Source organism: Rousettus aegyptiacus, unplaced genomic scaffold, assembly GCF_014176215.1.
Source record: "Rousettus aegyptiacus isolate mRouAeg1 unplaced genomic scaffold, mRouAeg1.p scaffold_m13_p_1, whole genome shotgun sequence".
Classification (NCBI taxonomy): Eukaryota; Metazoa; Chordata; class Mammalia; order Chiroptera; family Pteropodidae; genus Rousettus; species Rousettus aegyptiacus.
In genome coordinates this window covers 111,440,087-111,452,651 of record NW_023416284.1, presented here as the reverse complement: position 1 = coordinate 111,452,651, position 12,565 = coordinate 111,440,087, and the positions used below count along the sequence as shown (strand labels likewise).

At 32.6% G+C, this 12,565-nt stretch overlaps 1 protein-coding gene across 24 annotated transcripts in view; it reads left to right on the top strand.

Annotated features, from left to right (window-relative positions):
• The window catches only part of KHDRBS2 (KH RNA binding domain containing, signal transduction associated 2), a 507,385-nt gene that overhangs the window by 481,484 nt on the left and 13,336 nt on the right, over positions 1–12,565 (top strand). For 12 of the 24 annotated variants that reach the window (XR_004950415.1, XR_004950417.1, XR_004950413.1 and 9 more), the window contains 2 exons: positions 2,218–2,391; positions 4,336–4,396. Coding sequence is in view for 5 of the 24 variants with exons in the window: in XM_036219045.1 (XP_036074938.1) it covers positions 2,218–2,315 (98 nt within the window). In the remaining 19 variants the exon portion in view is untranslated. Of the gene's footprint in view, positions 1–2,217; positions 3,323–4,335; positions 11,207–12,565 lie in introns of those variants that run through there. The other 12 variants (XR_004950412.1, XR_004950408.1, XR_004950403.1 and 9 more) reach the window with 6 other exon arrangements.

The following is a 12,565-nucleotide window of genomic DNA, read 5'->3' as shown; positions in this document are numbered from 1 at the left end:
ACAGATCTGGGGGTAGATGTGGCAGGTATTGCTATCACTCTATTCATGGTTGTTCTGCTATTTTCAGAACTAACCAGGAATGTTCAGCATCTGATAAAGGATCCAGAACCTCCATTTCCTGAGAACACTTGAAATTTATATTATCTCAGCCACCTTATAGACAGCCATCCAGGGATCCCTAACACTAGAACAAATCGAGCAAAAAGCGGTACATTCCCATTGTTAAAAACAATAATAAACTGGGGTATTTTACCATTAGAGGACAAAAACCATTAACATATTCATGATTCTTCTTAGACAAAGTATAAAATTTATATTACATAAAGCTAAGAAGTCACCTCAAACTTGTAAGCAAAAATTCATTTCTTTTCTAGTACATCAAAGAAAATTTACTTAAATCCAAACAAGAACATATATACATAAAATTCTCCAAAATGTCTATGCTGAGAAATTTTGGAAGCTCAAAGATAAATTCCTCCTTAAGAGATCACATCAGAAAGACCAACATCTTCAGTCTCTCACCAAAAAGAAAATAGGATCTAAAGCAAGAGTCTGTAAACCTTTTCTATAAAAACCCGGAATGTAAAAATTTTAGGCTTTGCAGGCAATATGGTTTCCATCACAGTTACTCAACTCTGCCTTTGTAGAGTGAAAGCAGACATAGACAAGATTAGTAAATAAGCATCCCTGTGTTCCAGTAAAACTTTATCAAAACAGGTAGCTGACTAAATTTGGCTCACAGACCATAGTTAGCCAACCCCTACTCTATATTCTGAGTAAAGGAAACATTTCTCCTATTTCTTTAAGTTCTCACTTCTATTTTATGTCCTATCATATAGTGAAACAAACTATTTACCTTAAATTGTGAAGGAGATATATAATTTTTCATTTGTCATCAGATATCATTTGTCATAATGATGTCCTGATGATTTCCTCAGAAACCTAATGTTTACACATTTCAATGCTATTTGTTTCTACGTGATAAATTTTGATCATTTTTCTGTATTATTGATTATTATCCTTCATCTTATAGTTAGTGCAGTTTATACTTCAGTTTGGGCAAATGGCTATAGATATTCCTAGGGGTACTTGAACTATCTGGGAGCATATATCTACATCAGTTAGTCTCAGTTTGCTATGATTTTCCTGTTGATATTGCCATTACCACCACCTTTTATACCTGTTATCAATATCAGTGCATCTCTTTTCAAGTAATCCCTTTTCTTATGTACGTATTTCCTCCCACCATAGCCTCATGTGTGAAATCTGCTCTCTCCTGAACTGATTTCTAATTGAAAAATCCAGATAACCTAGTTCTGGCCTCAAATAAGTCATCATAAACCCAATATTAGGCTCCGGCCCTTTGAAGGAGGGCTGCATTTCTTTTCTGGGGGCATCGACTTTACAGGTGTTATCTTCCATAATACTCAAAAGCTTGGTTGCTTGTTTCTTGGGTTTGGGCTGGGTTCCAAAACACTGAGGTTGCTGGAAGTTTGATTAACAGGTAAATAAAGAGTTTTCCTAGTGTACCAGTGTATTTCTAAGTTGTTTATTTGAAAAAATTAATATGAGATTTTTTTTTCTATTTACTGATTTTGCTACATAAAATTTACTCTGCTTTGTATCCTGCTTACCTCTCACTTTGTTTTGCACAATGGATATCAACACAGGGCCACTTAAGAATCATTTAGGGAAGCATTTGAAAAATACTAAACCCTAGGCTCCACCATGTAGAGTTTTCTTCTCAATTAGTTTGGGAGACAGAGAATAGGCATTATTTGTTTTTTTATTTTGTTTTGTTTAGTTTTGTTTTCATGTTAAGATTCCCAGGTGATTCTAAAGTTAATCAAGGCCTAAGGACTACTGGTTTTCTATATAAGTTCTTTTAGGAGTGTGTATAAAGGATACAATATGGAATGGTTTATATTAATACTCCTCTTTCTATTTTTGTGGCATAGAAATTTAACACATAAAAAATATGGAGTCTAATGACTTTGTCTTCTTGAACAATGCCCTGCAAGCTTAACTCCAAGTGGCTGCATTTCAAAATATGTACTTTTTTTTGGATGATCTCACCATGTAGAACATGTAATAAGGCTTGTGCTGTCAGTGTGAGATCTTTTATTTTCTTTTCTTTGTTTGACTAATGTGTCTTAAATGATTATTTCTGATAACTGTGAAGCCAGGTGAATGTTATTGTCATTCTCTCGTTCACAGCACCAGAAGAATGGGCCACGACCCGCTCCAGCCTGAAGGCACCACCACCAAGGTCAGCCAGAGGGGTATACAGGGAGCACCCCTATGGTAGATATTGAAGGTCCTCCTCACCGGTGACCTCACCTCAAAGACAATTCATAGCCTGTGGTCTCCACATAAACAACAACAAGACAAGTAATAGTCCTTTTTTTTTTTTTTTTCCTATTCTAAGGATAACTGCTCATGATTACTCCCATATATTTCTTGTATTTCCCCTATACTGTTGGTGTGACATTGACACTAGTATTATTTTACAAAACGGACTAAAAGAGACATTGGCAAGCATTGTCTATAAACCATTCAGAAGAATGATATTCTCTTGGTTGTTTTCATTGTTGTGTGTAACTTTTTTTTTCTTTTTTCTTTTTCTTTTTCTTTTTTTTTTTTTTTAAAGAAAGCATGAATTTGTTAACAGATTTTGAGTCTCAACTAGCAAAAACTTTGTTTAGGGTTGCTAAAAGACTGTAATATGGTTTTTGAACTAGCTGATAATAAAGTTGTAGATAAGATGTTTTAACCTGTCTTTTAATATGTTAGTTAGATGAAGATGTTCGATATTAAGTTTGTAAATTTAATTTTAAATGCTGTTTTAATGGGGTTGAAAACAAGCAGCTACTGTATGTATGTAGCTAACTGAATTTGTTCAGTGTTTTAACCTGTATTTGTTAAAAAAAAAAAAAACACACACATAAAGTTCCATGTGTAAGCTTCTCTAAATAGGAAACCACAATTTGTCAAATATGTTTGCCATAATTTGTCAATAAAGCTGAAAACTTTTGTAAAAACTAAATTTGGAATTACTTGTTTTCTAGCTTTAAATGCCTGCTTTATTTCTTCTTCAAGAGATGCCTAAAATGTTTTCTATTTAAAAATTACAAAAATGAACCCAAGTTTGTTTTAAGATATTTGTGTAATACTTAAAAAAATGTATTAATAACTTATGGTTGTTAAATAATTTAAAAGTTAACAAACTAAACTGTTACATGAATCATGGTTAGTAAACACTAATGTATAATATGTTAATGGAAAAAAATGGATTTAGAATAATAAATGGATTTTAAACTATCCTCTAAGCTTTATCTTGCTAAACACAAATTCTGATTGACTTGTTTGCATTAGCATGTCTCTCGTGAGAAAGAGTAATGGAGTATAAAGAGGTAAGATTACCACTTACCACTGTCTAAATGCCTAGTTCTTCAACCTTTGAGTTTCCCCCGCACATTAAATATCCCATCCAACATGTAAGCATTGCGTAGATTCACTTTATTGTTTTCACTCAAAGGAGTGTGTGGACTTCATTTGCGTAGTTTATAACAATTTGTTTTGACAAACAAATCATCAGTGTCACTGGCCAGTTGTTGCTATTCAACCTCAAAAACTTTATTTGTAATTTTCAGTGCTAAATATCACCGCCCTTGAAGGCAGTTTAAAGGGCTGATATTTCTTTTGAGACTATCAGACTTGATGGCTGATGATTATTAAGGAAATATGTCGCAGGACTCAAAGGATGACTAAACGTTAAACAGGTAACACTAATAGTAACTATGTAATTTTGCCTATGCAACAGTAATGTTAAATATTCTCAGTTATTAAGTTCCTGATAGTTAAAAAAGTAAACCTACAAAAATATAACAAATAGGGTTATAGGTTATTAAAACAACTAATTAACATTAACTAGAGGCACCAAAATTATTTTACAATATATAACCCTCAAGGTAATAAACAGAACTAAAATTAACAATAATAGTAATGCAACTCTTGCTAACATCAAACGTAAGCTAAATTTTGATGGAAAAAAAGAAAGTGAAAGACTTGATGATAGGGATGAATGCCAAAACTATTAATCTTTTAAATACAGTTTTTTTGTTTATGGTGGCTTTTGTCGATGTGATTGGTTTACTTTTTTGCTGCTAACCAGCTTAGGCATATTGCTGTTCAGTTTTTGCAGCTGGAGTTGCATGCTAATAGTTTTATGAAGTGTGTGTCTGTCATCAATTAAAATTGTAAATATTTGCCTTTCACAAAATGCTATTGCGTTATATTTAATTTTTTTTTTTTTATTCTTTCTCACTGTTTCAGGGACCCACAAGCAAAGAGCACATAATTGAATAGCAGAAGTGATGGGCTATGAAGGATAGAGGTAAGCTTAGTTTTTTATTTTCTCTGAAATAGATCGTCTTTACCCACATGAAGCTATGGCAGTGAACTACGACACCGAATGCCGCTTGTTGAAATACTGAAAAGGTTTAGATTCTTGTCAAGGAACTGAGTTATTTTTATTTTCTTTGAAATAAAGTGATCCAACTTGGTATTTACCTAGAAAGGCTTTCTGAGGTTATTTAGAAGCTTGTCAAAGGAATTATGAATTCGTAGTTAATATTCAGCACTTTTCTTTGCTATGAACTACTATATATTACCTCTCTTTAATTGTATGAAGAAAGAATAGTAAAACTTTTGGCCTGAAGATATAAAAGAAGGAAATCACAATTGTTTGCTGAGATGGAGGGATGAGAAAGAGACCTCATAACCAATTCTCCACTTACCCCTTGTAAATGAGATAATAGTTAATAACATTAACATTTATTTAGTCAAATAAAATAACTAAAATCACCGCTATTTTTTCACATTCATCTCACTGGATTTATCTGTAAACTTCTTGTGTCTCACCTGCCATTCTATTTGATTCTGCTAATGTTTACTGAGTATAAAGCACTATTGGAAATTGGGACTTGATTTCTGTACACAAGAACTTGAAAACTTTAGCCAATAAACTTCAAACTGAAAAAAATGCAAAGGCAGTTACAAAATCCACAGACTACCCTGACATTCAGAGAATTGAAATGGCCTTGCCATGATATTTGAAATAGAGTAAAACCCGTCTTCTGTCTGATCCCCTTTTTACTACACAAATATCAAAATATCTGCAATACAGTTTCGCCTCAAACAAGTGCCATAAAAGAGAGAGCCTGGAGATTCCTCATGAGTGGAGGTAGGGTAGAAATTGAGGGAATCAGGGAATGAAAGGGGTAACCAATTCATTGATGAGGAAGGGAGCGCCACCTGGTGAAGGCAATAGGCTATGACAATTTGTGGAGTCCGAAAAGTTCAGAACGTATTAGAAAGGAAACCAACCAGTTCAATGAACCCTGAAGGCCAGATTCATGAAGGCACAAAGCGTACGAAATACCCAGAGAGGTGAGGTCCAGTCAGGTCACTGTTGTCCCTGAATACTGTGTTAAATTTTCAGATTTTTTTGGAAAAAATAAAAGAAAACTACTGTAGTTTCAAAGTAAAGAATTAGAGCTATTCCCTGAAGGAAATTATCCCAAGTAACCAGGGAAAACCTTACATTTAGTCAATTTTATAATTACTAATGCTTCTTCATCTGAGATAACTTTTCTAAAAATCAAATTGTTAAAATAACTATTTAATACTGTACATGCTTTGAGTAATCATGTCCCTTTGTTGAGCTGTAGAATCAATGATCAATTTACAGAGACTGCAATTCTGACATTATGTTTATCAGTAACTTCCCATATCTGACTCTGAAAAAAATGTTAGTTTTTAAAAGCCAAGGAGAGAAAGAATCTCTAATCCAGATATTTTATGTGTTATTTTCCCTTGATCCTTTTCAAACAATAGGCTTGATCTTGTAAAGTAAGGAAAGAAAACCAGTCACTATGCTACTATTTTGATATATCAATCAATGTTTTTGTAATTTTTTTATTGTTGCTGTTATTGTTTTTTAACCCTGTGGCTCTCTCACCATTCAGAGTAGATCTTTGAATTCATTAATTCTGGGCAGAGCTCTCACAGAAGAAATAAGAGAAGAGAACATTCTTGGCTATTGAGTTTAAAAGTAAGAATTTTTAAAGCTCAAAAACAATAATTTGTAAGAAAGGAAATTTGAGTTTCAAAAACATGCGTTTTTAGTAGGCTTTAAGTAGGAGACAAAGTTTATGTGTTAACAATAGCTTTAAAAGACTCTCATCCATAAATAGATAGATTCATAACTAACCGCCTTCCATCTACCTATCTCCACACATCTACAAAACAAATATTGTCTAGGCTGAGAAGAAAGCTAAAGAGGAGGCGACAGCTAAGATAGTAGTGTAAGATATTAGTGTAGCCTTAAGCATGAGTTTCTGTACACTACATCAATTATCCGATAAAAGCTTAAGATAGTTTTGGACTATAAAAGGGACCTTTGTCTAAAGTGGAACCTGGGGAGTCAGCATACTTCACAGCGTTCCCCACGTCAGTGTTCCATGTGCAATTCTGTAGAAGAATGTTTCTGTAGAATGTTTCTCCGTGCTGGCAAGAGTGAAGCGAGTGTGGCAGAGAGAGCCAGACATACAGTCGCCTCTGCAGGAAGGCAGGGGAGGATTCAGTAGCATCTGCATGAACTAACACTGACCAGGATGCAGATGTATCAGTGGATAAAACTTGGAAAAGTGAGATCAGCTGTTCTCTGACCTGGCTGAGTTTATTTTTCTCCGCCCAGCAGTATGGGGACTTGAGATTGAAATCAAGCTGATGTATAAAAAAATATAATTACACATACATTGCTGTTGTTTATGACATAACTTGTCTAACTTAAAATAATCAGAAGTGAATACAGTAGGTTTTTCGGGCAAAAAGGAATGAGAATTTCTCTGTTAGTGGCCTCTCAGCAAAAACCGATAGAATAAAAACTGTTTCAAGAGTGACCCAAACTAAGGAACATCTGCCCAGTCAGAGGGTGCCTTCTTCTCTTGTCAGTATCAGATAATGTTGCTGGGTTCCATTTGGATCCCTTCATGACATCGTGTGTGTTCTTACTAATTTCCATGTGCTGGTTCCCACAGAGAGCAGAATAGATACCCTGCCAGTTCTAGAGTCATTGCCAGTACAAACATTCTCATGTCTGACATTTGCCTTGTTCAAGTCAAACAAACTTGAATGGCAAATTAAGCTTTTTAAATTACAGTGAGTTCCATCTAAGTATAATTGAAGTTATCTGTGTGCATGCTCCATACATTCTATCAGAAAATGCTGTAACTCTTGGCACACTAATGATCCTCTGACCATAAGGAACTCAGCAAAACATCAAAGGTGTTGGGCACTAAACAAAGTATATTAAAAGTAACAAAACATTAATAAGTAATAAAGTCTTTTTGTCTGCTTATTTTTGTCCAGCAAAATGTTTTACTACATTCAACTCTGATTAAATCAGAATCAATTTGATGCCAATTAAGAGACCAAATAGTGCTTTTAGGTCTTATTTGCAATATTTAGGTAATTATTGCTTTCAGTATATTAATGGAACTTAGGCCACTTAGCTTAGTAACAATTGAAGTATTGACAGTTTTTAAAACTATTTGGAACAGAATGACTTATTAAAAGTTCTCATTAATTCTTTTAATGGAAATTGTTTTTTTTTTTAATGTGTTATTAAACTATTACTCTTGTTCCTTTCATTCTTTACTTAAAAATAGATTGGTACTTTGAAAACCACTAATGCCCCTTAAAAATGTAACCCTTTAATTCTATAGCATTCTCTATCTCTCTCTTTCTATGTCTCTTGATTAATGTAATATAGAAGCCTGTAGGAGGTGTATGTGTGAGCGTCTGTGTGTGTTTGTGTGTGTGTGTTAAAGGGAACAGAGAATAGTGATCCGTAATCTGAGTTGGCTAAATATCAAGTAGCAGTTTCAGTATCAAGGGGCTGCGTGTTACTGAAAACTCCACCTGTTCGACACTCTCGCAGGTTCCATGGGAAGGTTTAATACTTACTGCAAAAGATTATGTAATAAATGATTGAAAATATCTAATTGTATGGTAATTTACAAAATCGATACCATGATTTATATTTTGTATGAGGGCAGAGTATTAATAATAACAACAACAATAATAGTGGTGCTGTTTCTTTTCTGAGTGTACTTCCCTGACAAGGTTCTGGAATTTTCACGTAAAACTAAGACGAAACGTCTGTAATCCTTAGAACAAGCTTTCAAAGGAAGTACACTTAACCCCATTTTAAAGCAAAGTTGAAAGAGGAAGAGGAAGAGGAAGAGGAAAGAGAAATTCAGAGGTTTAACTAATTTCACAGTTAATACATAGCAAAACCAATATTTAAAACAGTTTGATAACCCACACATTTTCCAGAATGCTATGGTGATTCCTTACTTTTAATGAATTTGATTGAAAAGGGAATCTAAAATCTCAAATAACCTTATCATAATTTCTATTCTATAGTAATACGATAGTGACTTTAAAAAAATTATGATAAAAAAGTTTAACTTGAAATGCATCTTTACTTTGATCTTTCCTCAAACGTCATTCTTTCAGAAGTTCTGATTTTGTCATAGAAAAATATAGAAGAATTCTACATTTCTCATAAAGCAAGACTACAGTTTTGTAGAACAAATGAATTCATTTATAATCTAAATTCTATTTTGACATTAAAAAACACATGATTAAATAACCATGAGAGCAATTTCAGGCTTTTATTGTTTGATCTATAAATCAGAACTCTGCTTTAAAGTATGAGACTCACATAAGCCATGCAGTCATGTTTTGAGAACACAAAGTGAAGATATCGTTCAATGTTAAATATTTATAAACAAAGCATTTCCTGTTGCCAATATATTGTGTAGCATTTGTCCGGACATCCTTATGTCCTATTAAAGTATTTGAGTTAGCTATTCTTGTTGACTGGCAGGCACCAGTCTTCATACCATCATAAAGTTTAATTTTCTAGTCTCTTTACATAGAATTTATTAATTCATACTTAAAAGATTATTTACATTGAGAGGAAAAGGTCACTCTACTTGATATGCTGTCTTATATCTTGGTTTCTTACACTTCTTTGTGAGGGGAATGGAGAAACCAGGAGAGGAAGTTGTCTGATTCATATACTACTAGATGCCTGAACAACAGCCAACTTATTATCTGCCTTTAGCATAAAAAATTACAGAATTGGTAACAAGTTACTAAACATGATTTTTGTTCAAGCTTTTGTTCCGCCATGGTTTATACTGCACAGTGGAATATAGTGAACGATCTATTATTTCCAAAAGATATTTGGAGAAGTTCGGACCTTCTTCTTAGAACCTCTCTGGAAGCAAATGTCACCACTAGACAAAGGTTTCCTACCACCTTTATGCCTCTAAAGATGACTTCTATCAGTAGGAAAATGTTCCCTTCTCTGTCTCATTCTTTATTTGCCCTAACACAGGTGTTCCCTTTTTCCTTTATTCTAACCTCATGCCTGCCTTTTTTGACATCAGGACATTTTTCAACTTCTCTGATACATCGATGGTCCTTCCCTTCCCGATGTCTGCTGTCATCTTTTCAACTGCTCACAGGAATGTGAGAAGACAAAAAGAAAGGCAATTGATGACTGCAGAGAAGGAACACTGTCCAATCTATTCAGTGGAGCCCTTACATTAAGAGATGTTTACTGGGTTAATAATGAAATCAATATATGTCTATTGTAAACAAAAAGTATGAAAAGAAAAAAATCACATTTAATTAAAACAGAGATAACAACTGTTAACATTTACTTATAGCCTACTGGTCACATTTCTTAGTTATAAAGTATAAGGGGATTCAATAGGTCAGAAAATACCTGCAATTTAAGTTCTGTTTCAAAATACAAAACCCAAAAATTAAAAATAAATAAACTTACATATAGAATTCACTAAGATCAGTGTATAATGTCTGTGACTGGAATGAAAACAGTTTTAAATGTCTTTAAACAGGGAAGATTATATTTACAAGTTGCATAAAGACCATCTTGATAATGGAATTAGTGTTGAATTTTGAAAATGTTTCTTTCAACTTTCCTGTTGTGCATTTAAGAATATAAATTGATTTACTAATCAATAGATAATAATTTAGAATATTAAGTATGCTGTTTACTCTTTTTTATAAGGCAGTGATTTTTAAAATAAATAATACCACATTTCATCAGAGAAACTTCTCTGGAATCTCTTTATATTTGATAACTTCAAACAAAGTACAAATTGGTTCAACTTCTTAAAATTTTTTTTTTTATTTCCAGTCAGTATATCATTCAGGTACAAATAACAGTTACCTTATAATATGACAGAATTGTCTGTGAATTAGTATTGGTTTTTTTTGGTGATTTGTTTTTATTTTGGGTTTTTTAAAATATATGCTGTTTTTTTATTACAAAAGTAATTCATACTCAGGGTTTAAATAATTAGACTATATAATGTAAATATGTAATCTAAAAATAGAATGTCTATAATCTTACTCCTCAAAGATAATTCTTAACAGATTGGTTTATATTCCTTCTGATTTTCTTTCTCTCCTTTTTCTTTTCTTCCTCTATTCCATAGCTGCCTGTTATTTATTTATTTATTTGAAATGAGATCCTGCTATATACATATGTGCAATTTTAATTTTCAGAAATGAGGTGAATTTTCTTCTTTTGTGAATAACCATTTCTATAAGGTTGATTTGTGTGTGGAAGAGTAAAGTTGTTTTAATACACTATGAAATTTTAACTCACACTGCACACTCTAAAGTATAAGTGAAGTTACTTTAACTTTTCAAGCTTCATTTTTATTACAGGTAAAATGGAGATAATAATAGCACCTACTCATAGAATTGTGAGGTTTTGAAAAGTAAGGTAAAATCATATATAAGTGTGTGTATATCCTCCACAAATTTAGTTACTATTCTCCCCAAAATTATTTTTCCTTGACTGAAAATTTTTACTTTAAGATATCTTAATGGTATGTATCAAATGTGTTTAAAAAAAAAAAAACTAGTTTAATCCATAAAAATACTCATATTATCTAAGTTGATTAGCAGCATAGACATTTTAAAATTATCCTTTACTAAAATATTCAGCTAATGTAGACTTTAGAACACAGTTATAAAAATGCTCATTATTATATTTTCTTTAGCAATCATATATTGGATATCTTCATAACAGGTATTATAAGATATGTTTATACATAATAAGCATATAATAATGCTACACATACGTTGTTTACATTGAAATAGTCAAGACTAAAAATGAAAGTAAGATTAGCAATAATTCAATATAGTTGTTTCAATAATGTGATGAAAGAGGCATTCACAGTAATGCAATGCATAATACAAGTCAAGCACTAGATTAAGTATTTTTAGAAATGACTGAATATACTTTCTCAGCAACCCTGGGATATAAGATCTAAGGTATCCTCATTTTCTAAATGGGAGAACTGAGCCTGAGAGAGAAGCAACCTACCGAAAGTCTCATCACTGGGCAGTGGGGTGGCCTCTAAATCCAGGCAGTCACAATCAGAGACCTTATCCTTAACCACTACACTCTACTCTCCCCTCCGATTTTAATGACAAGTTTTGTAGTATACTAATTTGAGAGGGAAAAAAATGCAAATGTGTAATTCATTTTTCAAGCTAGTCAAAAGGAATTAAAAGAAATTCTCTACTATGAATATTTCCAAGACGAGTATTAACTTTAAAGTCTGACGATAAATTGCTAAACACCTCAATGTGCATAAGCCAAAATATTCAGAATATCTCTTTTCACTGGATTATTCAAAAAACAATCTTACATAACCCTAAACTTTGTATATGTTGTGCCTGAGTGTATTTATTTGTCAGTCTTACTATCGATTAAATGGAAGCTATGTGTATCTAATTGTAGCATTGTGGTTGAGACATCCTAAATAATAAAATAACATACAACTTCATTGAGAAAGATATGAAATTAAAATAAACTATAAAAATTTATTTCTAGAAAAATAGTCATGGTTACTTACTTGTTTACTAATGGCATGCTCTATTGTATTGATTTGGCCTAATTAGTGTGATTATAAAGATAAAATGTAGCTTTCCTTTACTATCGCTTGTTTTATCGATGATCCACACATTGAAATGTGTTTTATACTTTATTAAATTTAATAATAGGATACCAGAATGAAGGTGAACATAGGAAAAAGAAAAAAATGATTTAGAAAGAAAAGAAACGTAGCTAGGAGGGTGGGAAAGAATCATTAGAAGTGCTAAGATGAAATAGGTAGTAATATGAAAAAAGAATGTAATTCCTGAGATCTAAAAATCTCATAAATCACCATCATTTGCAACTTATCACCTAAGGCAGTAACTTTAGAAATTTAAAATATGCTTTCCCTTTACAGCAAATACAGAACATTCTGCTACTGAATATATCTAGAACTTCTGTTGTCTGTCTCAGAACAATCACTTTCTTAGGCCATTGCATTTCCCTTCACTTCTACCAGAAGATATTCTTTACCACTTCAGAAAATTTCTGTGTCCAGTGTTGGGT